Raw genomic sequence first — 27,934 nt, forward strand, 5'->3', positions numbered from 1 at the left:
TCTTTACGAACAAGTACATATTCAAGTTATAGATTCAAAAGCCTTTTTGCCAAGGTACTTTGAGCAAGCTGTATGAGGGGCCGTATAATATAAACATGGGTTTTATGCTCCTTCTTGAATCAGGTAATCAATGCTGCAGTTACCATAAGACTGGTTCACGGTACAGTATATCGTTCATTCATGGAATATCCCAGCCGGAATCTATGCATTGGTAACTCTCGTGTACATGCAACACGCCAACGAAGAAAAAAAGAAACCCCAAGTCCAGCACGCCCTCTAATTTATTTTCAAATCTTGAGCTTCCTCTCCATCTCATCATGCACACCCACGAACGTGCGGCTCTCCTCGTTGGTAAAGACGTCCTCCCACGAGATGGAGCAGTCCTTGCCCCTCAGTATGTCCTCATGCAGGCTCGGGGCGGCGCCGCCGAGGGCTAGAGGCCTCCACTCGCCGGTGCGGGTGATCTTGAGCTCCATCTCGCGGCGGATGGGCTCGGCCATGCCAAAGGTGCGACGCAGCGACTCCATGCGCAGGCCGTGCTGGGTGGCCTCCCAGGCCTTGAGGCGGGCCTCGAGCGGGTGGGCGCTCGTCGCGGTCGCGGCGGCGGCGGCGGCCGATGTGGTGTCTGAGGGCGGCAGGGACGAGTAGGCAGACGGGCCGACGCCGTGGCGGAGGGTGTCGTGCAGGCCGGGCGCCGACGGGGCTCCCTTGCTGCGCTCGCCAATGTGGCTGAAGCTGCTGCTGTGGTTGTCGGCTGGGACGATGCGGAGGGACTACAAGTTTGAGGGGGTTTCAGTGGTTGGATGTCAGTGACTTGAGTCGATGGATGCATGTGGATTGAGGTAAGGTGGGATGCCTGGGGAGCAGTGTTGGCTTACCATCTTGGCTGATTGATTTGATTTGTTCTCTTTAGGAGGATACCAACAATTACTTTTTGCAGGTGGTCGTGCAGCTCAAGTTTTTCTGAAGGTGGAAACTGAGCGGGTTGTTGAGTGATGCGCCGATGGTGGTTGATGGAAGTTGAAACCGTTGTATGAAGCTCCCACTCATCCAGGCTTCCGGGCAGCTTCGCGTTCGATCATTACAGCGGGCGGCGTGCCAAGAGTTTCCCATACTGTGGATCTACATATGTTCGGACCCACCTTTTAAACCCAGCTCCCCATGTCCGACAACGGGGAAAGGACGAGTTGCAAAGATGACCAACCAAGACCTACACCCTGGAGCTCTTTCAAAATGAAGTTTCTTATTAGCTAGCTGTAAAGGGACTTCATCGGCAGGATGCGGGCTCCATATTCATCCGTACGCTCACCGATAGTACGCATCAGTAGAGGCACGTTCTACAGACATCATCCGTCCGCCCAGGTGTCACACCCTAACCCGCCGCTGTTCAAGGATCTCGACTTTGAGCTTTCCTCCACCGCCCAGTTGGCCAATGGAGAAAAGCAACAACACTGGTGCATAGTCGGTCCTTCTCTCAGTGGGAAGACCACATTCCTTGAGGTTCTGCGAGGTTCTCATCTCAGCATACCTCCCACGGCCAGGTCGTACCCATACCTGTCAACAGATGCCGTTCCCTATCACTTGAGGACGCCGCACCAGGCGATCCAGTATGTGGGGTTTGATGCCAGCAGCTCGTCTGGCCTTGGTCCTGCGACGTCCACTTATCTCGCCGCAAGGTACGAATCTCGTCGTGAGGATACAGACTTTTCGCTCCGGGACTACCTGCTTGGCAACACCGAGCTGAACCCCGCTGAGAAATCCAATCACTCTGCCGCCGAAGAAGAGAAGCTTCTTGGGCAGGTTGTACACGATTTGAAGCTCGCTCCCCTGCTCGAACTCCCCGTTTCGTTTCTGTCCAACGGCCAGGGCCGCCGGGCACGTATTGCAAGGGCTTTGCTGCGAACCCCCGAGGTCCTGTTGTTGGACGAGCCGTTCATGGGCCTCGATCCTCCGACTGTGGTAGCACTTAGTCCTTTCCTGCGTGGATTGGCGGAGCAAGCAGCTCCCAGGCTCGTCCTCAGCATTCGACCCCAGGATCCCTTACCATCATGGATCAGCCACCTGGTGTATCTGGGTAACAACTGTCAGGTTGCTTCTATAGGTCCCAAGGAGGATGTTATGGATCAGCTGAGGTCCTATGTTAGTCGAGTTGCTGACTCTAAGACACCCGAGGACCCTGCGCTCCCCGTCTCTGCATTGAGGGAGATGGGGAGAACGTTAACGGAGGACGGGGTGGAAGGGACGGTTTTCGATGCTGTAGGACTAGCGAGCAGTATCGCTTTGCCTGACTGTCCCAACGCGACCGCTGAAGGGACCAAGAATACGGGAGAGCCATTGGTAGAGATGAATGGCGTTCAAGTCGGCTATGGCGATAAGATTGTACTCGGTAATTGGGACAACAAGAATACAACCGGCCAAACCGGTCAAAAAGGTCTGGTATGGACAGTTCGTCGGGGCGAACGCTGGGGTATATTCGGGGCCAACGGCTCGGGCAAGGTAAGAGAATCAGTTTCTCCAACACACGTCTCATCTCAATCTACTCCGGGATTCAAAACTAAAAGCCAAATCAGACAACTCTCTTCAGCCTGCTGGGGTCAGACCATCCTCAGTGTTATTCACAACCGGTCAAACTGTTCGGGCGAAGTCGACTGCCAGAGCCAGGGTCTGGTCAGCCGCCGTTGACTTTCTGGGACATACAAGAACGCATCGGACACTCCAGCCCTGAGATACACGGCGCTATACCCCGGCGACTAAGTGTCCGGCGTGTCCTGGAGACGGCATGGGCTGAGACATTTATCAGCACCCCGAAGCTGGATGCGAATGCTAGCGAGAAGGTGGAAGCGACTCTCAGTTGGTTTGAACGAGAGCTGAACCCCGCGGTGCACAGCGAAAATGATCAGACAAACCAGAATTCAGGCTCTAGGACTCTGAAATGGGCCGACAATTATCTTTTCGGTGAGCTTTCCTTCAGCGCTCAACGCGTATTGCTGCTCCTCAGGGCAATCATCAAAAGTCCGGACATTGTAGTGCTCGATGAGGCCTTCAGCGGCATGGACGAGGCGGTCAGGGACAAGTGCATGCTTTTCATCGCGCACGGCGAGGAGAAGATTCTCGCTGCCGAGGGCGGCAGGCAGGTTGTGGTGGAGAGTCAAGTGAAGCAGGATGGCAAGGTCCGCGTCACGGGCCTCTCGGATCGCCAAGCATTCATATGCATCAGTCATGTCAAGGAGGAAGTGCCGGACTTTGTGAGGGAGTGGCTCTGTCTGCCAGAGGCAACTTCGGGGTTGCCGGCGCGATTCGGGCGTTTGGACGGGCCTTTGAGGCTGGATGGAAAGAGATGGGATGATATATGGGGAATGGGACTGGGTGCTAGGTAGGAATGCGAATATGTGAAATTATAGCCGTTGTACGATGTACAATATGCATACAGCATTGCTTAGCAAAACACTCTGTGATATTGACATTTATTTTTAATTTTTATTTACCTGTCTACCGGCCTTCGTATTTGCTTATTGCCTGCCTGGACAGCATTTAAGCTCATTGCCAACATGGGTATTTCGCTGCGCGTCGCGAATATATGTAGAAGACCCGATAATGTACAGAACAAGATCACGACACACAAACAATGTCGATTTTGGTGTGACACCCAGATGTTTGTTTGTGGTGTCTTATATTCTAAAGTCAAAGATAATGTGCCTGACCTTCTTTGTTTGGTTATGATGCCTACAAACAGAAAAGGCACCCTAACCTAGGTGCCAAGCAGTCCGCTAGAAAAGGGCACTCGGAGGTTTATTTGGCGAATGTGCGGATTGGCGCAAATCAAATCTGGTTAGTCTGTAGGCGGCAGGGGCAGGTGCGATATCCATCCATGTTTCACAGCGATTATCATTTACTAGCAAGGCTAGGTACGGGTGTGCAACCAAAGTGGGGCCGACCTGCATGGGTCTCACACGAACACCGATGGACAAGACGGGTTGCTCCAGGCAACGGATTGTTTGGCCAGCCACAACACGGGCGCAAATCTACCTAGCTAAGGTACAGGTAGGTAGGTAGCTAATGTCGCTCACTTTGTTCCTGCGGGGGAGAAGGAAAAAAATTAAAAAAAAAGAAGAAGAGAGAGACAAACCCCTTGATGTGAACAATGACCAGAAATTCCTAAACTATCTGGTTCTGCCACATTCATCCATCCCCTTACATCAATCAATTCTTCCTACATTATCCTCAAAGGCAGCAGCTTTGTTAATAGTTACAGCAGGCACATTCCTTGTGTGAGTGGACTGGCTGCATAACAACAACTTTGGTCATCTGCATCCATATTACTACCATCAACATTCATTCCTACCTAGCCGACTCGAAACGGAAGCATCTGCTTGCGCCCTTGATTTTGCAGTCATATTCTCGTCTGCCTCGTCCATGACTGAAACCTCCTATTGAACCTACATTCCAAAGTCTTGGGCTGTTTGTTGAACGGATCCTCTGTCGCACGTCGTCCGAATGGACCGGCCACACTCTCGAGGGGCTCCCCCCTCGTACAGCAACTATGACGAAGACCCTGATGAGCTTCGATTGGGACCATCAGGCAACCCTGCCGCCGTGAGACTGCTTCCAGCTTCTTCCTTTGACGAAGAAATACCAGAACCCAGACAGTATGTATCACCACTTGCCCCTCGTCCCGCCGTTGTGCGCAAGGCTCTGTTGCCTGCACCGCTGCAAATAACCAAGCCTCCATCTGTCGACGGCCCTCGCAAGCTGCAGTCACTGTCGACTCCAGAGCATCTGTCGACGCTGAAGCAGCAGGAAGAGGCCCGGACGCCTCTACCTTCAGCTGCGACGGCGAGAGTAAAGTTTTCGGTTGTTCCCGTCGGTCCTGATGAGAAGCTCTGGGATGATGGTGGCTCCGGTACGAGCGGCTCGCCGTCGCGGAGGAGGACTGTAAAGTTGCAGAGGAAGGTCACCCAGGATACTGTCGAGCAAGGCCAGACAGATGCCAATCTTCCTGTGATCCCTGAGGGACCCTCCCCTAGGATGATGTCTCGCTCCCTCAAGAAGTCCTCGAGCGAGCCGGGCCATCATCCAGCTTTCAACACTTCTTTCTTGGATGTCACAAGCCACCACTGCAACAAAGGCAAAACTTCAGAGTCTAACAATACCAGTTCTCGGCCGACCCAACGGGCCTACCAGCCATCAATGAGCTCAATTCACTCGCGACCCTCCTCCATCAGTAACATACCAAGCATGCCTCCCCCGACCGAATCCTATGTGTCCTACAGGGAAACTGGATCTCCAACCAGACCTTGGACACCTTCGCATGTTGGTCGCAGCTCTGATGAGTACCGGAGACCACCCCCTTCCTCGGTGCATTACGAGCGAGCAGATCTGAACGGAAGCCCCAGGCCAGGGACTCCGTCATCCAGATATGGCGGCAGTCCAAGGCGGCCACTTCCCCCAGCTCCTCTCTTTGCTGGACCCGGAGCGCGTAGTTCAGCCTTTGCCGATGATGCAACTGTCTCCATCCCGTTATCCGACGTGGATGACCCCTTTGGTCCTGGATCGGCAGACTTGGGCGAGGCACGCGGGCACCGAGGCTCATACGCAGGACAATCGCAAGTCACACTGAATGAGGATGATGATGATGATAATGAAGGTTCTCACCTTCGCGAGAGTGACGTCGGTTACGATGACGCAGGGGACGAGAAGTCGGCGGCCCATTACGGTCCTGCGCCAGCCGAGGGAGACCAGCAGCGCCGTGGAGTGCGAGCACCACAAAAGAGCCGCAAGGAGGTGCAGCTTATCAACGGCGAGCTGGTTCTCGAAACCAAGATCCCCACCATCCTCTACAGTTTCCTGCCTCGCCGTGACGCCGACGAGTTCACCCACATGCGCTACACTGCGGTGACATGTGACCCGGATGATTTTGTCGAGCGAGGATACAAGTTGAGACAGAACATTGGCGTGACGGCACGCGAAACAGAGCTCTTTGTATGCGTCACCATGTACAACGAGAACGAGTACGACTTCACCCGTACCATGCACGCCGTCATGAAGAACATTTCTCACTTCTGCCGCCGCTCAAAGTCACGTACCTGGGGCGAGAATGGATGGCAGAAGATTGTAGTATGCATTGTCTCGGATGGCCGTGAAAAGATTCATCCTCGGACGCTCGATGCGTTGGCTGCTATGGGAGTCTACCAGCACGGTATCGCCAAGAACTACGTCAACCAAAAAGCCGTCCAAGCCCACGTATACGAGTATACTACTCAAGTGTCGCTTGACGCTGATTTGAAGTTCAAAGGTGCCGAGAAGGGTATTGTCCCCTGCCAGATGCTCTTTTGCCTCAAGGAGCGTAACCAGCGCAAGCTCAACTCTCATCGGTGGTTTTTCAATGCTTTCGGAAAAGCCCTGAACCCCAACGTCTGCATCCTGCTGGATGTCGGTACACGCCCCGGTGGCAACTCACTATACCACCTGTGGAAGGCCTTTGATACCGACTCCAACGTTGCTGGGGCTTGCGGTGAGATAAAAGCAATGAAAGGCAAGTACGGCCGTAATCTCCTTAATCCACTAGTCGCCTCGCAAAACTTCGAGTACAAGATGTCCAACATTTTGGACAAACCCTTGGAGTCTGTGTTTGGATACATCACTGTCTTGCCCGGAGCGCTCAGTGCATACCGTTACCACGCCCTGCAAAACGATGCCAACGGTCACGGTCCTCTAAGCCAGTATTTCAAGGGGGAGACTCTGCACGGACAGCATGCCGATGTTTTCACTGCCAATATGTATCTGGCCGAGGACCGTATTCTCTGCTGGGAGCTTGTTGCAAAGCGAGACGAGAGGTGGGTTCTTAAATACGTCAAAGGATGTACCGGAGAAACTGATGTGCCTGGTAAGTCAAAACCCTCGATGCTCCTAAAGCTTTATGCAGACTAACTAACTGTTGTCCTCTTTCCTATGCAGATACTGTTCCCGAGTTCATTTCCCAAAGGCGTCGTTGGCTGAATGGTGCTTTCTTTGCGGCTATTTACTCGCTGGTGCACTTTCGTCAGTTATGGGCAACGGATCATACAGTAGCCCGCAAGGTTCTCCTGCACATGGAGTTCGTCTACCAGCTTCTCCAGGTCCTCTTTACCTTCTTCTCTCTTGCCAACTTCTACCTGACCTTCTACTTTGTGGCGGGTGGTCTGGCGGACCCTACGATCGACCCCTTTGGCAACCGCATCGGACTTTACATATTCACCATCCTGCGCTACACTCTGATTTTACTCATCTGCGCCCAGTTCATTCTGTCCTTGGGTAACAGGCCCCAGGGTGCAAAGAAACCCTACTTTGCCTCAATGGTTATATACGGCATTGTCATGGTCTACACAACATTTGCTGCCTTTTACATTGTTATCAGGCAGCTGACAGACCCCGAAGCGAAGCTGCAGATCGGAAACAACGTCTTCACCAACCTTATTGTGTCAATGGCATCCACTATTGGTCTTTACTTCCTCATGTCCTTCATCTACCTCGACCCCTGGCACATGTTCACGAGTTCGGCCCAGTACTTTATGCTGCTGCCATCGTATCTGTGCACCCTACAGGTCTACGCCTTTTGCAACACTCACGACGTCACCTGGGGAACCAAGGGTGACAACGTCATGAAGACGGACCTCGGCGGAGCAGTCGGCAAAGGATCTACCGTAGAGCTGGAGATGCCATCGGAACAGCTCGACATCGACTCAGGCTACGATGAGGCGCTGCGTAACCTCCGTGATCGCATCGAGGTTCCCAAGTCGGGTGACTCGGAGGCCCAGATGCAGGAGGATTACTACAAGTCAGTCCGTACGTACATGGTGGTGTCGTGGATGATCGCCAATGGCATCCTGGGCATGGCCGTCTCGGAGATCTACGCCGACAGGACAATCAGCGAGAACTACTACCTGCGTTTCATCCTGTGGAGTGTGGCCTCGCTTGCCCTTTTCCGTGCTCTCGGTTCCACAACCTTCGCCATCATCAACGCCGTCAACATTGCAGTCGAGGGCCGCGTACGCCTCAGCCTCAAGTTGCCCACGTGGCTGGGTGGCAGTCGCGGAAGCACCAGCGCTATCAGCAGCAGCGTCGGTAGCGGTACCAGCATCTTTACAGGCCTGGGAGAGAAGATAACTGCCACTTTGCGGAGACGTTGATAGATGATGAGCACCATGTTTATGTGCTACCGATAAAGGTTAATGACTGGCTTTTCATGGGTTTTATGATTGCTGCGGTAAGGGGATTTCAGGTTGGATTGTAGGGCTTAGAAGACATGTTTGTTTTTGAGCGTATCGTGTTGTAACTTTGTCTTTTTGAGGGGTTCAGGAGTTCAGTTTTTTTTTTTTTTTTTTTTTTTCCAGTTGGTCTTTCTTCCTCGGATGGCATAGGGGTTTACATATACCAGTCCTTGGCAGCCTACATGTCTGCATAGGACAAAGCGGGATTTGTTCGTAAGTGGAAAATGAGATAATTGTTTTGGGAGTGCACTTGGGTTACCTCGCCTACTTATTTAGCGTATATATAAACAACAGCGATTTTGAAAGCACTTCTTTTTCTTTCTTTCTCGAAGTAAATGCTAATTTTGATCAAAATGAAGCCCAATAAAGACTTAGATGCTGCACCTATAATTTTGCTCAAATTCAAAAGTGGTCACTCGAAAGGTCACCCCAAGGTAGATGATCAGATACTCAAATCAAGTAAACAGTACCTGTGAATGATGGTCGATAAGTAGCTAAGTAAGTAGGTGAATAGGTACCTACCTAGGTAGGTGATACGTATTTATTGGTTATTGTTACTGGCTGGATCGAAACTGGAGGCTTGATCAAGAATCGTGGCTGTTTAACGCAGCCCTTGAAATGTGCAGTAGACATGACGATAAATGAGTAATTTGAAGCTCCATATGATGAGAAATACAAAATGGGTTGAAAGCAGCAAGAAAGGCAAAAAAAAAAAAAAAAAATGTATTCCCCTTGAAGTCATTATGTCCTTGTATAAATTTGTAGATATATGACATAAAATCCATAATCTGATATATAAACCCAGAACCCTTTCGCCCCGTGATCTTTTTTTCTTTTCTTCATTGGGATATCTAAATAAAACATGGCTATGCTGCAGCAGATAATGTGAAAGATGAGAATGACAAAGGCTGACCTAGCCTCACTACTCTTCATCGGATTCCTCCTCAGCAACCTGTAGGGGGTAACATGGTCAGCAAGCATTCACTTGTAAATTCGGGTCTCTCATAAAGAAAGAAGAAACACTCACATCGTTGTGGAAGTTTTGTCCATCAGTGGTGGCCTTGATAACGCCGGCCCTGATGCAAAAGTCACCGAACCTCTCGCCCTCCTCACGCTCCAGCGCATAACGCTTGAGAAGAGGCTTCATGATAGCTAGGATCTCATCCTCCTTGATCGATGAGCGGTACAGCTTGTTCAAGCGCTGTCCGTGGTAACCACCTCCCAAGTACATGTTGTATGCACCATAGGCCTTGCCGACAAAGGCCACCTCGGCCAGCCAAGGCCTGGCACATCCGTTCGGGCAACCCGTCATGCGCATCACGATCGAGTCTTGCTTCAGTCCGTTCTCCTCAAGACAAGCCTCAAGCTTGTCGATCAGCACAGGGAGGTACCGCTCAGACTCGGCCATGGCGAGACCGCAGGTCGGGAAGGCGACGCAAGCTGACGAACTCAGACGCAAGCCAGAGAATTGGATGTTGTCAAGCTTGTACTTCTTCAGCAGTGCCTTCATGTTGTCGAGGTCCTCGTCTGCCACGTTGCTCAGGATGACGTGCTGGTTGCCAGTGAGTCTGAACTCGCCCTTGTGCACCTTTGCAATCTCCCTCAGACCCGTCTTCATTTGGAACTCTGCGGTGTCCTCAATGCGTCCGTTCTCGATGAAGAGAGTGAAGTGGTTCAATCCCTTCTCGTCACGCTGCCAGCCAAAGGTATCAATGTTGGAGTCAAAGTGGAATGGCCTTGCCTCCTCAAACTTCTGGCCCCAAAGCTCCTCGACCTTGCCCTTGAAGACATCCACGCCCATGTCGTCGATGGTATACTTGAGACGCGCGTGTTTCCTGTTCTTGCGGTCACCATGGTCGCGCTGCACGAGCATGACCTTCTCACAGGCGATGTGCACCTGGTCCTTGGAAACGTATCCAAAGCTGCGCCCAGTTTGCGGGTAAGTCTTTTTGTTGTTGTGGGTGGCTCCCATGCCACCACCAGCGAGCAGGTTGAAGCCCTCGAGGTGACCGTCCTTGCCCTTGATAGCAATCAAGCCGATGTCGTGGGCGTAGACGTCGGTATCGTTGTGAGGTGGGATTGCGATGGTGATCTTGAACTTCCTGGGGAGATACGTCGGTCCGTACAGAGGCTCAAAGTCCTGGACTGCATCACCAGCCACCATTGTCTTCTTGTCGTTGTCATCCGTCAACCAAATCTCATGGTAAGCCGTTGTGGATGGGAGCAGGTGGTCACTGATCTTCTGAGAGCAAGCGTAAACTTCACGGTGATACTCTGACTGGGTCGGGAGGGAGCTACACATGACGTTTCGGTTCACGTCACCACATGCGGCGATCGTCGTCATCAGCGCTCTGTTGATAGCCTGCATCGCTGGCTTGAGTTTACCCTTCACCACACCGTGGAACTGGAAAGTCTGGCGCGTGGTCAGCTTCATGGTCTCGTTGCCAAGCTTGGTAGCAATGTCGTCCATCTGGACCCATTGCTCTGGCGTCGATACACCTCCGGGAAGGCGACAACGAATCATGAATGAGTAGGCAGGCTCGAGGCCCTGTGCCTTGCGCTCGTCCCTGATATCACGGTCATCCTGCATGTAAGTGCCGTGGAACTTGGTCAACTGCGAGTCGGCAGCAGATATGGCTCCAGTGCTGGTGTCGTTCAGGCCTTCAACAATGGTACCTCTGAGGTAGTTGGAAGCAAGCTTGATGTCCTCGTTCGTGATTGGGGCAGGCTCCTCCGGCAGTCCCTCAACATTATCCACGCCAAGCGCCTGCCAGATCTTCGGCTCCCATTCAGCATAGCCCGTCTGGTATCCATCCGGATCCTGGTCGTCTCCGAGACCAATCTCAGCCAGTCTCTGGGCACCAAAGTTGGCCAGCAACCTGTCCAGATCTTTACCAGGCTTGTTGTAGTAGATCTTGTCCTCCTTTCTTGGCCAGTAGTGGCTGTCACCCAGGGCAAACACCGAGAAGCGCACTGATGCGAGATCAAGCTCGGTGCTATCCTTAATGGCATCCCAGAAGGGCTTGCCGTTCTGTGGGAATTCTCCCTGACCAGCTGTAGAGGTCAAGATGACAATGTTCTCCTCCGTAGGCAGATCCTCGACGGGGTAGTCTTCCATCGCCATCACTGTCGTCTTCAGACCTCGTTGACGGCCCCTGTTGCCAAGGCGTTTGGCAAGAGACTGAGCATTGCCGTTATCTGATCCAAACAGAATCGTAAGGGGGGCGCCGAACAGACCCTCGAGCAGCTGGTTATAAGCATCCCGAGCTCGCCTCTTCTGTTGCGCACGCACCTCGGTACCAAAGTCTTGTGCGAGATTAGCACCAAAGGTTGGCTCCTTCTTCATCAACTGTGTCAGGTGGTTATCCCTGTCAAGGAAGGCCTTCAGCTCCTTCTTGATCCTTTCCGAATCGAGAGAGAAGGTGGGAAGGCCCTTCTTCTCGTTATCAGGGTTCCATCTGTAGAGCGGCCAGTAGCCAAGATCGACAGCCTTCTTAGTCTCTTGCAAGACGGTCAGGGGAGAGTCGTGCTCGCCATTGTACGGCAGGTACGCCAGAACGATCGAAGGTCCGTTGAACTTGTCTGCCTCGTCCATGGCCTGCAGGACCTGCGTGTATGAGCTGTACGCGGCCACAGACGCGACGTAAGCGTTCCCGAAGTTCATCGCATATAATCCAATATCCTTCTTCCTCTTGTTGGCATCAGCCGCAGTATGCTCCGAGTAGGGCTGAGAGTCAATGATCAGCATGTTGACGTTCTCGCCCGAAGCCAGCACGTGATGCACGCCAGAGTTGCCCAGATCGTATGCCCATGCATCTGAGCCGACAAGCCATAGCGATTGCCTCCTGAAGAAGGCTTGGTCCTTAAGAAGCTTGCGAGCAGCAGTGGAGTTTTCCAAAGTGAGCTCTGAAATCAGATCCTCAGCTGCCGCGTCAATTTTCTTGGGGTCATCAGAGTGGATAGCCCAGTTGGTGAGTAACCTCTTGGGCTTTTCAGTCAGAAAAGCACCCGAGGTTGCTGCCTCCTTGGCCTCGTTCAGAAAGCGGTGCCTGTGCTCTTTGCGCGCAAGTAGTGCTCCAAAACCAAACTCGGGGGTAGCTGAAATGGTAGCAGAGATGCCCGCATTGTCTGACCCGATGGCGTTGGCCATGTATAGTCTGGTCCCAAAGAGCTGGTCCAAGATCTTCGTATACGCCGTCTCAAGCTTGGGCTTCTCCAGCGCATATTTGTCGTCTTCCTGGGGACCCTCTCGAGAGCCAACCTCAAGGTTCTGCACCGGTTTGTCCAAGGCCAAATTCTGGCAGATACCACGCAGAGCCTGTTTGACAGTTTCATTGTTGATGTATCCGACATGGTAGCCCACAATGGTCTCCACTCCTCCTGGGCCGCTCTTGACGGAAGTCAGAACGTCAATGAGGATGGGGCCCCATTTGGTTGTTCGCTTGCTGATTTGCTCCAGGACTGCAATCTTCTTGACGGACTTCGGGATGGCCTCCAGAAGCTTCGCACCAAGCCATGGCCTATACAATCTTGGAGTGAGGATTCCTGCCTTGGCGTAGATGTCGCTTGATTTGGCCTCATCTATTGCACTTCCCAGCAGACCAGCATCGGCACCGAAGACAAACAGGCAGTTCTCGGCCGTGGGGGGACCCGAGTACTCGAAGGGGCTGTACTTTCTCCCAGTTAAGCTCTCCAGCTGAGCCCATATGCTCGTGACATACTTGTAGATGTCGTCAGATGAAACTGCGGTTGGTGGTGCCTCGATTGTGGTGGCACTCGAGGTGCTGTGTGGGGTGGCAGATGTGCTGTTCTCGCTGGACTTCACAGAGACCTGAGATGAGTTGGCCTGCGATGTAGCATGCGAGATGGCACCGGAGCTAAGCCCATTCAGTGGTGCCGATGTGGCTCCGCTGCGAACCTGCTCCGGCTGATCGCTGGCCAGCACAGTCCTTCCGTCGTCGGCATAGAGACCCGAGGCCGATGTCGGGGCAGCCTGGTAACGGCGGACGCTATCGATATCCAGGATCTCGCGAATGACTGCCAATCCCTCCCTTTCGACCGGCTCATCGTTTGACAGCACCCAGGGGCTATAGAAGTGGATGACACCCTTGCCAGACTTGATGGCGAGGGCATGGGCTGTCACGGCCATGTCCTGGGCCTCCTGGATCGACTCGGACTGCAAAAAGGTCCATCCTGAATTCCTTATGGCAGTGATGGAAGAGAAATCGGGAAATCTGTCGGGGTGGAGAGCGACGTGAATGACAACGGGGTATTCAGCCAGCTTGTAGAGGTGGGCGATGGAGGGAAGAAGTATGTTCGAGGTTGTAGTCACGGAGACAAAGCGTCCTGATCGGATGGGAGTGAAGACTGAAAGTAAAGGGTCGGCATTGTGCCTGACGCTCTGGATCTCGGGGACATTGTCCGAGTTCTTTGCGACCAAACTTGGCTCTTTACGAGCGGCCGCTGACTTGAGATATTTGGAAAAGTCGTTCTCAGTGGCCAATGAAGGCTGTACCGAGATCACAACGTCACTGGAAATGTAGGCGATTCTCGCAACTAGAATTGTTTGATCCCTTCTGTTAGCACTCTATGCCATCGGCGCAAGTGAATTCAATTCAGGTCGCAGGCGTGGGCTGTCTGTCGTTGCTTGGTGATACCTCGGCTGTGATTGGAGCACCGAAGCCGTTGGCGGGGTTTTGGCAAGCACTGGAATACAGCGTAGGTATATAGGGCGGGCAGGGTAGAATTGGTTGGTTGCATGCGACTTACCGGCCTCTTCAGGCGTGCTGATCGAGCCTGGAGCTGCAGCCATATTTGCTGAATTTTCTAATTTGCTAGGGAAAGAAGAAACTCAGCAATTCTCTTCCTCCATGGAAGAAAAAAGGTCGGACCAAACAGCTCCTTATTATTAACAACGAGTCGGCAAGTCGACGTTGACACGGGGCATGGGGCTTATGGCTTGTAACCGAATCCAGGGACGTCCAACTCGCAAACGGCCCCGCAGCCAAAGAATTTACCGGCAGACAGCCATTCACTTATTCCGCAGCACGATTGCGTGATCGCTTCTAGCGCCCCCCTCTTACAAAATATCCATGACGGCCCCCGTGCGAAATTCATTTACTGTCAGCCAAACGCCGGTCTACTCTCCGAAGTTGAGCGAGACTCCGAGTTCTCATTTTGATATAGGTATGGCTGGCTGTTTATGCTGTTCTGGACAACATGTTTGTATGCATCGTGCGACTCGTCGAGGAATGACTATCTATCTACACATTACATACCCAGCACATTGTTTATTATACCTGGGCCTCTAAACCAACCATTAGAAATGCAATCCCAGAGGTAGCGAGATAGCTGCAGACTGATGTAATATTTGCAAATCCATCTCCAGCCAATGCAGCAAAAAAAAAAAAAAAATCTTAAAAAAAACTTCAATTGATCGTTTTTACAATGGGCCTTGAAAAGTCACTATATGGCCACTTACAAATGCCATTCCAGATGAAAGCCACATTGGGTAATTGAAAGCATTTTAAATGGGGACGATGGCGAGAAGCCGATGCCCGCCACGACGCCTGGGCGCGGGACTCGGTGACTGCCCCGGCAGCCGGGAAAACCGATTTTTGCTGAATCATCCGACTTCTTTCTCACTAGCTTGGTTGTCAAGTGATCCAAGACAATGCCTTTACAGGCTTGAGTACCTAGGCAGGTACCAATCACTTGACTTATACTTGTAAATGCAACGCCAGATTTTCATTCCCAACCAGGTAATTGGAGGTACCCATGTACCTAGGTTGCTAGGTCTCCTCATAGGTAAATAACATGAGGCTAGGAAAAGAAAAGAGTCGAAAGAGGAGCAAAAATAAAAATAAAAGGAGCAGCAAATGAGACAGATAGACAGTTGGCATGTCCCAAACTTGCCAGTTACTAAGTATAGTTACTGTATCGCCCTTCTAGCATGAATCAATATGCATTTGTCGCATTGTGAAACTGGATGAACTTGGCGAGTCGTAAGGGCGCTATGCTCTTTCCACAGAGCACATAAACCCATGACGTTGATAGTGTCAAGTGAAATGATGTATTAGGTGCATAGGTACCTATATGGTAGTTATAGCTTCAAGGACCGAGCGCAGAATAAAAACCACCCGAGAGAGCCCATTTTCATCATTCATGGCCCCATAGCCCCATAGTATCATTCTTTGTTATTATACAACACTACTTACTTCTGGCAGATACTTAGTCTTAACAATGGCCAGCAAAAATTACCTTCCCATAAGCATGTCGCCTTCATGTATCGAGAGAAAAAAAAAAAGGAAAAGAAAAGAACTGAATCTGACGACGTCAGTCCATCTTAGCAGGCGCATCCTTCCTGTTGCGCCTGTGTGTTGTTTGTCTTGACATCGATCACTGGAGAACGGAAGGGTTAGTAGTTGGTCATCATGAAAAAGCTGAGGATGGTCACATGTAGCGTACTTTGACTGGCAGCCTGTTGCGCCGCCTCGGTACCCTCCATGCCTGGCAGGGAGCGTGCTATCCTTTTAAATAGCGGCTGAACATTATGGCCAACCTTGGCGCTGGTCTCGATAAACATCAGGTTGTTCTTCTTGGCCTCTTCCTCGCCTTGCTGTGTCGTAACCTCGCGCTTGTCGTTCAAGTCTGTCTTGTTGCCGACCAAGACAATGATAACATCGTTGCCTCTTTCCGCCCGCACATCGTCTATCCATTTTCGTGTGTTCTGGAAAGATTTCGCATCTACGTTTTACCCGTCGCGCATCAGTAGGAGCCTAGCAACGGCGGCAGTGCCCTTTTAAAAACAGCCAGCACTGGCACCTGCAATGACAAATGGCCGCTTACTTGATATATCATAGACCACCACGGCTACACTCGAGTCGCGAATGTAGGAGGGAATCAGACTCCTGAACCTCTCTTGGCCTGCCGTATCCCATAGCTGTAGCCGCACCGTCCTGTCTTCCAAGTACATGGTCTAGATTGGAGCATCGAGGTCAGCATTTCGTACTGGTCGATCGCTGTGCCAGCTGAGGATTCGCTTGATCGGTGGGGTGCGCGGTGGCTTGCTTGCCTTGGAGAGAAAGTCGATTCCGATAGTAGCTTGGTACATGCCGTCGAAAGAGTCGTACATGAATCGAGTGATCAGAGAAGTCTTGCCGACTGCGATGGATAGAAGACATAATGTCAGTTGCGTGGTCCCTAACGTCCGAGAGATCACCGGTGACATGTATTCGTACCGCTCTGTTCACCCAAAAACACCAACCTATGAAAAGAAGAGTTGGTTCAGCACAAAATTCGCATACACATCTAGAGCCGCAAGCCCCGATACAGGATAGCTACCCGAGCTTACTTGAATTTCTTCAAGGGGTTGTTGTATGCCCCGGTCCCTGACTGTGCCATTTTGTCGCGAGATTCTAATCAAGATTATCGTCGTCGGTATGATACGAGGCAGTTTCGGGAGTTCCGCGTCGGATGCGACTGGCGAATGTGGTCGTTGACGCCGAAGTAGTCGAATGGGACTTGAAGGTCTTGTTTGGATTCAGGGGCTACACAAACTGGACGGACTCCTCTGAGAAGTCGTAGGTAAGACGGGGCCAACCACCGAAAACAGTACAAGTCGGTCCGGGTGCCTTGGTAGCTGCAGCTTTGTCGGGCGGTCTTTGTGTTTAGGCGCCGAGAGGGGCGACACGGTTGAGGTTGCGCGTTGTTGGGGAAAGTCCTTTTTGTCCGCAATTAGTATAAAGTAGTAAAAATATTTTTAGCGGTATGGTCGGATAATCAGACTTAATGTTCGTCAATGCTAACGAATGTACATCTTTTGCATGAAGTGCTGCGTTGTGCCATGCTGGCCCAGGCACAGTTCCAACCCGCATGCTAATGTCAACTGGAGCTGGATTTGGCGGTGGATCCACCAGTGTCATTTCCGGGACCATGTGCAACAAGAATGTACCAGACTCCATCCCAATGCGATGGGTACCCTACCGAGCTCAGGTACATTACTTTGGGTACGGTCCTGTATCATAGATAACGTACCCGGGTACTTTCCTGAGATCTAGAAGTAACTGATTTCTGTCTTGTCCAGACTATGCGCTTAGAGAAGTTAAAAAAATGTCTCTTAATCTACAATGCAAATAGCTTGGTTGTGGCGGAGTCCCTATAAAGATTATGATGTATTGTACTCCTGCGATTATCATGTTCTGTCATGATAATTTCTACAGGTACTTTGCACATGGTACCAGTGGAGGTCAGGGACTTTGATCAACCGTTTGTTATGGTAGAAAAAAAAAAGAAAGAGACCATAGCCCCAGTTCTATTAATTCTTGGCAACTCGAAATAGGCTAGACCGCCTCCGTGATGCACGTGCTGATAAGCATTCAAGGTGCTTTATCAAATATGGACTCAGGAAATTTTGCCCATCCCCGCTTCGCTCTTTGGGAAGGGTCCTTGGACAGCCTGAAGAAATCCGTTTCGACTTACGAGCCTGAATATCCTCAAAGGCCCTCTATTCAAATCCTGTCGGCGATTTACGAAAGACACAATGCCTGCTATTGGTCCTTTGTCCGCCGACCCTGAGGCGCCTCAGCAATACAAACAGCCCTCCCGAAAAGGCAAAAAGGCATGGAGAAAACATGTCGATGTTACCGAAGTAGAGAAGGGTCTTGAAAAGCGGAACGAGGAGATTATCCAAGGGTTAGTTAGTCGTCCATGCGACTTGGAGGTCCTTATTCGATCTTCTGTGTGCTAACAAAGTTTACAACCTTTCAGTGGTGTTTACAAAGAGCGACCGTCAGAATCGCTCTTTACCCTCGATGTGGTCGGAGATTCTGCCATACCCAAGAAGCACCCCAAGCATATCAAGAAAACTCTAAAGGCAGACGAGATCATTGCAGCACGCTCAGCAGTTCCTGCCGTGTCTTCCAGGAAACGATCCGCTGACAGCAAAACGACTGACGGCGTTCTCCCGGTAAAGAGGATTCGCAAGGATTTCGTGGCGCAGAAAGAACTTCACCGCCTGCGGAAGGTCGCCGACGGCCATCACGAATCTACAATCACCATCGCCGATGCTAGCTATGACGTCTGGGCGGAGGCAGAACCAGAGGAAGGACCTGTCGTTTTGAAGACTGGTGATAAACTCGAGTTTGTGTCCAAGCCGGTCAAGGCAAAAGCCCCAGAGACTTTGAGGCACCAACCCATAAGCTTAGCCGCCAATGGCAAACCTGTGCCTGCCGTTCCGACTCCAGAAGGCTCCTACAGCTACAACCCTCTCTTCACCGATTACGTTGAGCGGTACAACGCAGAGGGTGCCAAGGCTGTAGAGGCAGAGAAGCAGAGATTGGCAGAGGAGGCAGCCGAGAAATTGCGGGCTGAGGCTGTCGCGCGCTCAGCGGCGGAGGCAGAGGCCGCTGAGGCTCGGGCTGATCTATCAGAGTGGGAGGAAGACTCAGCATGGGAAGGGTTCACGAGCGGCGGTGAGGATTTGCCAATTAAGTCCAAGCGGCCGGAGAGGAAGACGCAAGCACAGCGTAACAGGATAAAGCGAAGGAAAGAGGAGGAGCAGAGGCGGAAAGAAAAGGCTGCTCAAAAGCTCAAGAACATTCAGTCGGCCAAGATAAAGGAACTAGCCGCTGAGATTGAGGAGCGGGAGGCGGCCGCCCTGGCCAAGGTCGAGATGAGCGACGACAGCGACGTGGGAGATGAGAATGAACTCAGGCGCAGGCAGTTGGGTAAGTTCCGGCTGCCAGAGAAGGACCTAGAGCTTGTCCTGCCCGACGAGCTGCAGGACTCGTTGCGGTTACTCAAACCTGAGGGAAATCTACTCAAGGACAGGTATCGCAGTCTGATAGTCCGTGGCAAGATGGAGGCCAGGATGAAGCGGCCTTTCAGGAAGCAAGGCAAGTCAACGGTCACGGAGAAATGGTCTTACAAGGACTTCAGAATATGATCGTTACTTGTTTTTTTTTTTATCATCCAACGCTTTCTTGGCGAATAATACAAAATTGGACTCTGATACATGATCAATATGACTGCCTCTGGGCTCGAATACGACGGAAATTATGCGTCCGATAATAAATTTAGATGGCCAAAAAGAAAGAATGGAAAACAAACAACGTATTTCACATACTGAACCAGTTATTGTTATCTGGCGGCGTAAAATCACTGAGGTCTGCCGTCCACAGCATCTCTTGGTTCGGAAAGAACGGTACATCGGCTGACCCGAGCTCTGAGTGCTCCGATACAGTCTCCGGGGTTGTCGTCAGCTCGTTTAAACAGTCGATAGTGGCCGGCGGCGGAATTAGAGAGTCACATTCACCCTTACGCACAGGGCTGAGGATGATTTGGCTGATATCGAAACCCGCAATGCAGGTATCAAAGTCCACGACGTTCATCTGACCTGTTTCAGCCGCTCCCTCGAACCACTGCGTGTAGACATGTTGCGTTAGGCCTTGTACATCTTCCCGTGAATTGGCCCGGATAGGGGTTCGCAAAAAAAAAAAAAAAAAAAAAAAAAAGTGACTTACATTTGACGCCAACTTGAATATCCGATAGAACAACCAGATCATATCCTGCTTTTGCTTGCCACACGGCATCGTGGTGATGAGTCTTGCAAGCTTCCGCTCCGACGCCTGGACATAGGCCGGGGCAGCTGCGAGTTCGCCCAGGAGAGCCATGTCGAGCTTGCCGATCTGGTCGCGCATCATGACCCGGGCCAGCATGGTTATTGCGTACATGTGCCGACCGATCTGCAAGACGTTGAGCCGTGAGACTGTAGCATCCGGGAGGGCAAAGTAGTGGTCGAGATACTTCTGGGTGGCGCGTATGCATGTGATAATAAGCTCTGTGCGGTGGTTTGAGGAACACCAGCCACAGCAACGTCCTTCTAGTTTCAAGTGGCCTGCTGGTATCTGGAGGCCAATCTCTGAGATGTAGATGCGGAGGAAATTCGATTCGAGTTGAATGTCAGCTATAGGGGCTGTTAGCTTGAGTGTACTTTGAAGAAACAGAAATCAAGTTTGGGGAGGTGGTTTCAAGAGAAATAAGGGGAAACCAGCTATAGAAAATCAGGGTACGGACTGTTTTGGCGCACTTCAACTGGCATTTCCTCAAGTATCTGTGAGAGTTGTCGATCCAGCATTGTGACCGTGGCTCGCAGTTTGAGACCATCCATCTCATCAAGGCCATCGAGGTCGTTATAGTCAAAGGTCCTCTGAACATCCTCTGCAAAACGTTGGAGGCGAATGAGATGTGGTATCAGAGTATCGTTGGCAGTCTGTTCGAGGCTGGCAATCATCTTGGCGGCTCCTTCTATCCTTCTGCTGTACAGGAGGTGCGTGGGTTTCCTGACACCGATTGACATGCCGTGCGAGACGTGATAGCATCCGAGGTAGGTCCTTATTCTCTCTAATTCGTCGAGATACTGCGAATTCAGTTCTCGAGTGGACCGTGACATTTTGGCGTTGCTGCTGTTCATCTCTCTGATGGTTGACAGTGAAGGGAGTCCAAAATCCCCGGCCAGAGTGACTGCAAGTTGACTCAGCTGATATAGCTGTTGAACAGAGGGGTTGGCGCATCTGTTGTGCCTGTTTTTGGAAGTCGGGATTCATTATTATATTCTTGGTTGATTTTCTTCCGGGTTTGTGAAGACGGATCGAGCAATCTTACCAGTTGCAGTAGACAATCAAGCCCTGTACAGGGTCGATGCCCCTGCGAGCCTCGACGATGACATGCTGTGCGATATAACTCTTGAACTCGGCAATCAAGGTTTCCTGAACAGAGTCTTGGGAGCAAACAACCATAATGGCAAGAAGTAAACAAGGTCTCTCTCTCCTCAAGAAGTCCAGCGTCATGTGTGGCGAGATGACAACGAAAGGAAACGTGGCGGCATCGCCAACAAAAGCTTGCAAGTAGCTTTGCGCTGCCTCAAAAGTGACGATGCCTTTGGAGAAGACATCGTTGATGCTAGATGACAGAGCCATGTCCGTCATCGGTGAAGTGATTGGAAACTCAGACTGGTTGAACACCAAACCAGGATTGTTGATGATGCTGGGGAAGGAAAAGTTTCCTTCAGTGTCTAAGAAATTTGCAATGTTCAAGTTGGGGACGGTCTTGTCCATCAGTTTCGTCTGGGGCTCTTTTCTAGCGGCGATGAGGGCTATGAGACTATCTATCTTTTCCTCGACGTCTTTTACTCGGGTGCGACTTCAAACCACATGATGGATGTTATGTTAGTATTTTCATTAGGGGTTATACGGAGCACAGGATTTATAGTGCGATTGGGACAATGAAATATCATAAAAGACTTGGGTAGAGGCTGTCACTCACGCTGTGGCACGGGCTCTCTTTGGCCTGGCAATGGCCTCCTCGAACACACAGTCGAGGCCATGGTCTATACATCTACACAAGGAATATTCAGATAAGTATTGGCTGATTACCAACAAGGAGGGCAAAAAAGAACAAGGACTTTGAGGCCATCTAACAGGAGCCGGGATTCCGAGTGTTACTAACCTTTTGCAGCACCTGGACCCGGAGCTTGGTACGTGGATACAGCGAGCTTTCAGCGCACGACAAGACTCGCAAGACCGCCTAAGAACCCCGGTTCTGGGTCTATCTGAGGATTCCATCGCTTTTGATGAGATATCACAGGCTGTGGAAGCACTGTGGATGTTTTGAGTAAAATCCATGATGCTTGAGTGTATGCAGGTAGGCTTCGTCTGTTGATGATAGGCTTACACCACCAGCCCAAAAGATAAGATTGATCAATCGGTACCTAGGCTAGGTAGGTAGGTAGGTAAGGTAGTCACCGCTGAGAAACGACGTATGCGATCACAGCAAAGCTGCAAATGAAAGTTTGGGAAATCTTTCAAAAAAAACTAAGAAACTTGCCAACAAATGAGGCGCATGTCTCCGTCCGGGTAATATTCTGCGGATGCTGATAGTAAAATCGGTATGGAGTTTAAGGGTCCATTGACTCCGGCACAACGATGTGGCTCCGAGATTCCGGAACCCCTGTCAAAAAAGTCTGACGCAGGAATTCTAACCAGGCGCTTATGCGTTAATAGCGTTACTAGTCTATCTTATTCAAGTCGGCCCCGCTTGTGGGCGGACCCAACCAACGGACAATGCTAAGGCTTCCAACAGTCCAATGGATGAGAAAGAAAAAAAGTCTCCACGATACGGAGTAATAGTTCGTATCAAGTAAGGGTTCGTATATAATAATCGACCATGCTTTAATTTTCAGAATGAAATTTCGGGGCGCGTCAAGATGAACAAGACAAGTTCGACTAGACTAAACAAATTTTTTTCTTCTTTTCTTTCGTTCTTCTAATCGCCCATTTATGGTAAAGGTGCAAACGTCAATAGACACCTGCACTTGCTTACCTTACCTGAGGTATACTTGCAGCATCTTTGTGAATATGAATTTGTGCGTACTGTGAGCAAAGACATGCAGACAATTCAATTACCTTTTTTTTCTCCCCCCCCCNNCCCCCCCCCCCCTCACAAAACTGCTTCTATACCACAAAAAGACAGCATTCTATCACATTTGACCATACCCATTTTCAATTGGTGGAGCTCTGGGCTTCAGGGATGAGCCCTGAGACTAATCCCATCCCCAATTTGGTTCAATCTTACCCTACTCTACAGCAGTCCGAGGACAGCGCGATCTCCTTTTTCAGAACCGTACATGGGGAGGAACGCCCAGGCGATAATAACCGTCGATTTTGGAAGGATTGGATTAGATCTTTCGCCGAAGCTGGAAGCAGCTGCGATCAACACCATCCTTCGCACGTCATACAAAGACCATGGCAAATTCGAACGTGCCCTAGATGCCATTCGTCGACTTAGGTTGTCATGGTTCCAATCGAGCTGGATTTACCAAGGCAGAGACATGGGAAACGACGTAGCAGTTAACGAAGAGGCAGTCCCCGAGTTCATCAAGACATCCACCTCACCCGCTAGCCTAGCTATTGACCCAGCCTAAGAAAGCAAAATGCCTACAAAAGACATGATATTTCGTGCGAAAGGAAGCATGCCCGAGCTTTAGGAAAAGTTTTGCACGCATGATTGGTGGTTACCCATGATCTCATTGCGCGATACCATGACTTTATCGTGTCAGGACAAGGCAGCCCTCGACAATGTGAACGTGGCAACTTCCTGGCGCTATTTCCACGATTACGGGTTTGACGACCTCCATAGTGGCTTGCGAGGCTTCCTATTCGTTTTGATGGATGAGGAATCCATCGATCACCTATCTCAAGCTCCGAGTCGGGATGATATGGCACGCATGCCGGGCATCGAACGCGCCAGGGTCTCATGGGAATATTTTATCAAAGTGGTTGATACAGAGCCAGGTTGCGACGGAGATGGAGAGTACGTTGATGGGGTCTCGGAAGACCCATAAAACCGCAGGGGAATTCGGCTTTTCGATTTTTTTCGATGTAATGGGAAATATGCGAAAGCCGAGGGGAGCAATCTACTACACGGTCGTGGTTGATGGAACTGCATGGTGGTCGCAAACATTGAATGGTATTTTTTCTTTTTTTTTTTTTTTTTCAATCGAAGAGGCACCTGCGCAGCTGGTTTACAATTAGAATCACAGTTGGAATTATTTTTAGTTGTTCGTCCCGTTTAAAGAGGTCCTGGATTCCCTCCAAACCATCCGGTAAAATTAAACTCGTAATCCACCACGCCGTCCCGGATAAACCCCGGACCATTAAGCAATTTTTGTTCATTTCGAAGGCCAGAGCCCGTAATGGCGGCACGTCATGCATCTCTCCAGCGACTGACGAAATCTCTCACTTTTCGAATTGTTGTGTTGACATGATAGCAAAACCATTCGTCCAGGCGGATATGCAGGTTAGGAAAAGTTTACCCCAAGTTTCTGGGTTGGTGGTGGCGAATGCAAGATGGGGATGAGTGTACACTATACACGCCCCTGGGTATCTGTTCTGGGTAGAACATGTTGCATGCCCGGCCAGGTGCCCAAGACTTATAGTAGCCATCAACACGAGACAGTGCCTGCTTTTTTGACAATTCATCTGGGTCTTTTGGACTTGCTCTTGCTACAGAAGTCTTTTGTGGTACCGCAGTATCCATGCCTGGAATAGCAAACAGTTTCGACGTGGAGGGTCTGTCAGTAGAAAACCAGCTACTTGAGATTGTTTTGCTCCTGCTACATTGTTGAGCGTGAACGATGGTCACGAATGAAAACGTGAGGCAGAGGAAAATTATGATTCGCCAAACTGGCCAGAATGAACGACAAGCTGCCACAGTTGGCCAGGGTAAAAGAGTAGAGGGGGGAAAAGTAACAGCCTTTGGGAGCTCTTAAAAGGATCAGTAGGGTGGTTTTGGTGTCTTAGAGCCAAAATGATATCTTCGATGGCCAACCGACTGCTTGCCTAACGGGTTTTTACCTAACTTCATAATCCCAACCTTGCCTCTCGCTCCCGCATTACCAAGTCCCTCTTTCAACTTCCAAACACCACCAAGCACATTGCAAACAGACCATATACTTAAGCACAGACGAGTACCGGGCCCGGGTTGAGCGGCTAGCTGCCGGTCAAGACGCACGATAAGATACTGCGAATCGTCTTCATTTACCTGATCGACTTTGGTATGTGCGGCGACGACGGGATATTCAAAGTCGTCGACCCCTGAGGCTGTGTTCAATGGCATACAGGCTCTAGCCACACGCACGTAACAGCCGCAATGTATATAACCGGAGCGCGCTTTTTAATGCGTAAGGCGCACCTTGATAGTCTCTCCCCTTACAAAAGCTCAAATCTATTAATATTAAACTTAGAGTACATTACCGGGGCAAGACCCTCAAACTACCCAATACTCCAGAGCCACTTATGAATTGGTATGCGTCGGCTGTGCTATAAAAGTTCACTTTTACTTTGGCTTAATACTTGCGGCATGTGTGTTTAGTCTCGAAATCCAGCCAGACCTGATCATCATTTTCGTATTCCAAGACAGGCGTCATATCTCCAGTACACTGGATCGCAACCCTCAGGTTTTCGACGCAGTGATCAACGTGCTGACGCAATCTATATGGCCCCCACTGCCATGCATGGTTCTTACTATAGTCCCAATTGTCTCTGTTAATGTATTTCCTGATCAAGTCCTAAAGAGTAGGCTCGAGTTAGCTCAGTTATAAGGGTCTGTGGCAAGGCTTGGCGGCCTATTCGAAGACGTACCAAACAGTGCAGCTGATGCCACAGCTCCGTCACAGCCTCCACTGTGCCATCCTCGTTGCGATGCCATGGGTATCCATCGGAGTGGGTGGAATCCTTCCCCATTGCCTTCAACTCCTTGTCGGATACGCTCAGCCATTTGGGTACTAGACGGCTTGTTAAATCAAGGCTCCCTACACAAGATTTAGGTGGCCTTATGGTACTAGTGCCAACAGACCTTTAGTTTCCAGTAACTGGCCCCATGCTTCCTCTTTCTCGCCATTGGTACCGCCAGAATATATGCTGAGGGCGCCGAATCTTGGGAATACAGTCTCAAAGGTTTGTACTGGTTTGGAAGATTGTGTCAGGGCGCAAATATGGAATAAAGATGGAAACAAAGGACATGGGGATTGCCTGATATCGTACTTGTTGGAGATGATAAAGATGGTGATGATGACTTCAGCATCCCCGAAGAGTGGACCTGAGTGAAGATGAGTGCTATCAAAGTGGCTGAGAAGATGCAGACAATGATCCATTTGCACCAATGCTTGACCTTGCCATTTCGATCGCATTGCGAACCTCTGTCATTTAGAGGGCCTCTCCCGAGGAGACCCTCTTCAACTTCCTCATCGTAATCCGAGGATTCTCGAAGAGGAGCCATGGCTGTTCTTTTCCCGGAAGGCGAACCGAAACCAGCAAAAAACGGTTTACAGAAGGGCATGAATATATGGGCGTATCTAGTGAGTGATTCAAGGGAGCACTGAGCGAGCTTTGGAAACGAAGTTTTATCGGTACAAGAGCGTAAAGCAGTTGCTATGCTGAATAATCCTAGCACTTTTATCACCTTAACCAGTTTTGTTTCTTTTATACGAGCCCAATACGTAAAGAGCAGCGCTGTTGAGAGAGAAAGGGGGGTGTAAGGACGAGGAGTGGGGACAGCGGATTAAGGAAAGCAGACAAAAAAAACCCCCGTAATTACGGTCATTTTTATTATTCCCGAAACACCACTGCCGATTGAATAGTGCCAAAACTTTGGTAAAATTCGGGCATTTTTATACCCTGCAACTTCCTCTGTCCGTCATTCACAGCCGCTGGGTCATCCTTAAAACAAAAAATCGACGACTGATCAGTGTGCGAAAGGTATGCCGCTACCTATCAACAACCACTGCACCCCATCCGATTCCACATCCAGAAAAGTTCGACATTAACAAATTCGTTGCTAACACCAGAAAACATGGCCTTCACTTCTTCGAGCACAAGATCCTCGGAAGATACAGAGCGTGTGTACATGCTCCATGGAAAGGGGGCCATGGCCCTGGAGCAGCCCAAAAAGGGGCTCTGGCACAGTATCTGCTTTTATGTAAAGGCTTTTCGATGGTTATTTTTGTTTGCGGTTCAGTTTGTCATTATTACGATCCTAATCGATCGTAACCAGCCCCATTGCGCTTTGCAGCCGGGCCAAGACATAAACCTGATTGTGCCTACCAGTAAGAAAAGTGTTGATTTTTCTCAGTGACCACACCCTCCCTTCCCTCCCAGCCCATATTTCATCAAAGTCCGTATATGCGCTTGGTGTTAATGCCGTCAAATATTTAGTTTCCACCCAAATCTATAGTTTCAAAGACAAAATTGAACACTCGACTCCCAATTACACATCCGAAGCATCGACCATGCATATTAGAAAGCACTGGCAGGAGCTCGTTCCGAGTAAGTTGCATTTGGGTCTAATTCTTTCCTCTCTACAGCAGGTATTTTCAGTACTGAACAAAACGCCTGCATAGGAGGAGGGGGATTGGTCCAGGTAAAGAATGCCGCAGGTCACGAGAACCTGGGTTCACCAATCGTTCCCAAAAAGCAAGGGGAATTTAGCAACTTGTACATGGTTTCATGGGTACACCAACTGCATTGTTTAGTAAGTTATCCTCGCCAGTGAGCTTTTGCCTAGAGATAGCCTGTCTCTTTCTTTTAAATTCCTCAGCAGCACATCTCTCTAATGGTGAAGGAAACAACAAGCATAGTATTTCGTCATGAACGCCTACGACATGGTGCTGCGCAACGGCCCATCCGGCGCCGAGACGCACGTCCCAGAAGGACACAGCTCGGTTCATAGCCGCCATTGTTTTGACTATCTAAAGCAGGTCATTCTTTGCAACCTGGACATGACCCTCGAAGGGAGCAAGGCGCATCACGAGGCAGGTACTGATGGATACGGTCAGCAGCACGTGTGCAGAAGTTACCCTGAAGCCTTGGATTGGATAGATGCTCGTAGGCCTTGGGATACGCGGGACTTTATTGACTTGCACGAGGGAGGAGAGGTGTAGGGGGTTAATGGGCTAAGGCACGGTTCAATGGGTATTTAAATACGGAGAGTTGGTATATATTGACTACTACAAAAGATTGCGCCATGTTCCCGAAAATTGTACCATTTTAGACATGGCTATTTTGTATGAGTCTAGAAAAGCTCTGTTGTGGAGTTGAACTAATTTTTTCTGCCACTCGATTATTTACACGAAC

The 27,934-nt window shown here is 50.4% G+C and overlaps 10 protein-coding genes across 10 annotated transcripts; 5 read left to right on the forward strand and 5 right to left on the reverse strand.

The window, feature by feature from the left end:
- Nucleotides 1-38: 38 nt before the first annotated feature.
- PgNI_06742 (uncharacterized protein) lies at nt 39-1,024 on the reverse strand. The gene is made up of 2 exons (XM_031126762.1): nt 879-1,024; nt 39-773 (listed from the first exon to the last, which is right to left on the reverse strand). The coding sequence occupies exons 1-2, from the start codon at nt 879-881 to the stop codon at nt 288-290; spliced, it is 489 nt and encodes a 162-aa protein (XP_030980907.1). The 5' UTR covers nt 882-1,024; the 3' UTR covers nt 39-287.
- Nucleotides 1,025-1,209: 185 nt separating this feature from the next.
- Nucleotides 1,210-3,404, forward strand: PgNI_06743 (uncharacterized protein). The gene is made up of 2 exons (XM_031126763.1): nt 1,210-2,496; nt 2,571-3,404. The coding sequence occupies exons 1-2, from the start codon at nt 1,279-1,281 to the stop codon at nt 3,375-3,377; spliced, it is 2,025 nt and encodes a 674-aa protein (XP_030980908.1). The 5' UTR covers nt 1,210-1,278; the 3' UTR covers nt 3,378-3,404.
- Nucleotides 3,405-4,494: 1,090 nt separating this feature from the next.
- On the forward strand, nt 4,495-8,165 carry PgNI_06744 (uncharacterized protein; the record flags this gene model as incomplete). Its single annotated transcript, XM_031126764.1, has 2 exons — nt 4,495-6,883; nt 6,955-8,165. The coding sequence occupies 2 exons, from the start codon at nt 4,495-4,497 to the stop codon at nt 8,163-8,165; spliced, it is 3,600 nt and encodes a 1,199-aa protein (XP_030980913.1).
- Nucleotides 8,166-8,882: 717 nt separating this feature from the next.
- On the reverse strand, nt 8,883-14,187 carry PgNI_06745 (uncharacterized protein). Its single transcript, XM_031126765.1, has 3 exons — nt 14,016-14,187; nt 9,274-13,802; nt 8,883-9,198 (listed from the first exon to the last, which is right to left on the reverse strand). Exons 1-3 carry the CDS (start codon nt 14,056-14,058, stop codon nt 9,169-9,171), a joined length of 4,602 nt encoding a protein of 1,533 aa, XP_030980914.1. The 5' UTR covers nt 14,059-14,187; the 3' UTR covers nt 8,883-9,168.
- Nucleotides 14,188-15,302: 1,115 nt separating this feature from the next.
- PgNI_06746 (uncharacterized protein) lies at nt 15,303-17,091 on the reverse strand. The gene is made up of 6 exons (XM_031126766.1): nt 16,600-17,091; nt 16,487-16,512; nt 16,258-16,409; nt 16,095-16,224; nt 15,714-15,992; nt 15,303-15,647 (listed from the first exon to the last, which is right to left on the reverse strand). The coding sequence occupies exons 1-6, from the start codon at nt 16,647-16,649 to the stop codon at nt 15,592-15,594; spliced, it is 693 nt and encodes a 230-aa protein (XP_030980911.1). The 5' UTR covers nt 16,650-17,091; the 3' UTR covers nt 15,303-15,591.
- A 616-nt stretch (nt 17,092-17,707) lies between these two features.
- PgNI_06747 (uncharacterized protein) lies at nt 17,708-22,301 on the reverse strand. Its single transcript, XM_031126767.1, has 7 exons — nt 21,753-22,301; nt 21,570-21,641; nt 20,910-21,446; nt 20,322-20,827; nt 19,769-20,211; nt 18,012-19,666; nt 17,708-17,934 (listed from the first exon to the last, which is right to left on the reverse strand). The coding sequence occupies exons 1-6, from the start codon at nt 21,926-21,928 to the stop codon at nt 19,364-19,366; spliced, it is 2,037 nt and encodes a 678-aa protein (XP_030980912.1). The 5' UTR covers nt 21,929-22,301; the 3' UTR covers nt 17,708-17,934; nt 18,012-19,363.
- PgNI_06748 (uncharacterized protein) lies at nt 17,788-19,191 on the forward strand (the record flags this gene model as incomplete). The annotated part of the gene is made up of 2 exons (XM_031126768.1): nt 17,788-17,939; nt 18,015-19,191. The coding sequence occupies 2 exons, from the start codon at nt 17,788-17,790 to the stop codon at nt 19,189-19,191; spliced, it is 1,329 nt and encodes a 442-aa protein (XP_030980905.1).
- Nucleotides 22,302-23,343: 1,042 nt separating the features above from the next.
- PgNI_06749 (uncharacterized protein) lies at nt 23,344-23,646 on the forward strand (the record flags this gene model as incomplete). The annotated part of the gene is made up of 1 exon (XM_031126769.1): nt 23,344-23,646. The coding sequence occupies one exon, from the start codon at nt 23,344-23,346 to the stop codon at nt 23,644-23,646; it is 303 nt and encodes a 100-aa protein (XP_030980906.1).
- A 1,503-nt stretch (nt 23,647-25,149) lies between these two features.
- PgNI_06750 (uncharacterized protein) lies at nt 25,150-26,081 on the reverse strand (the record flags this gene model as incomplete). The annotated part of the gene is made up of 4 exons (XM_031126770.1): nt 25,150-25,371; nt 25,445-25,587; nt 25,659-25,766; nt 25,847-26,081. 4 exons carry the CDS (start codon nt 26,079-26,081, stop codon nt 25,150-25,152), a joined length of 708 nt encoding a protein of 235 aa, XP_030981540.1.
- Nucleotides 26,082-27,090: 1,009 nt separating this feature from the next.
- Nucleotides 27,091-27,741, forward strand: PgNI_06751 (uncharacterized protein; the record flags this gene model as incomplete). Its single annotated transcript, XM_031126771.1, has 3 exons — nt 27,091-27,127; nt 27,202-27,332; nt 27,439-27,741. 3 exons carry the CDS (start codon nt 27,091-27,093, stop codon nt 27,739-27,741), a joined length of 471 nt encoding a protein of 156 aa, XP_030981539.1.
- Between the last annotated feature and the right edge of the window lie 193 nt (nt 27,742-27,934).

The sequence above is a fragment of the Pyricularia grisea genome (genome assembly GCF_004355905.1).
Source record: "Pyricularia grisea strain NI907 chromosome Unknown Pyricularia_grisea_NI907_Scaffold_4, whole genome shotgun sequence".
Classification (NCBI taxonomy): domain Eukaryota; kingdom Fungi; phylum Ascomycota; class Sordariomycetes; order Magnaporthales; family Pyriculariaceae; genus Pyricularia; species Pyricularia grisea.

Bases quoted from the DNA above. Each gene is read 5' to 3' on its own strand.
- PgNI_06743 (XM_031126763.1), top strand. From the start codon at position 1,279: ATGCGGGCTCCATATTCATCCGTACGCTCACCGATAGTACGCATCAGT. The intron at 2,497-2,570 runs GTAAGAGAATCA...AAGCCAAATCAG, and splicing joins GGGCCAACGGCTCGGGCAAG to ACAACTCTCTTCAGCCTGCT.
- PgNI_06745 (XM_031126765.1), bottom strand. From the start codon at position 14,058: ATGGCTGCAGCTCCAGGCTCGATCAGCACGCCTGAAGAGGCCG. The intron at 13,803-14,015 runs GTAAGTCGCATG...AAACAATTCTAG, and splicing joins CAGCACGCCTGAAGAGGCCG to TTGCGAGAATCGCCTACATT. The intron at 9,199-9,273 runs GTGAGTGTTTCT...TACCCCCTACAG, and splicing joins GACAAAACTTCCACAACGAT to GTTGCTGAGGAGGAATCCGA.
- PgNI_06746 (XM_031126766.1), bottom strand. From the start codon at position 16,649: ATGGCACAGTCAGGGACCGGGGCATACAACAACCCCTTGAAGAAATTC. The intron at 16,410-16,486 runs GTACGAATACAT...TATCCATCGCAG, and splicing joins GTTTTTGGGTGAACAGAGCG to TCGGCAAGACTTCTCTGATC. The intron at 16,225-16,257 runs GTACGAAATGCT...GCTCCAATCTAG, and splicing joins GCTGGCACAGCGATCGACCA to ACCATGTACTTGGAAGACAG.
- PgNI_06747 (XM_031126767.1), bottom strand. From the start codon at position 21,928: ATGGATTTTACTCAAAACATCCACAGTGCTTCCACAGCCTGTGATATC. The intron at 20,828-20,909 runs GTAAGATTGCTC...TTCCAAAAACAG, and splicing joins TTGATTGTCTACTGCAACTG to GCACAACAGATGCGCCAACC. The intron at 20,212-20,321 runs GTCCGTACCCTG...CAGCCCCTATAG, and splicing joins AGTTGAAGTGCGCCAAAACA to CTGACATTCAACTCGAATCG.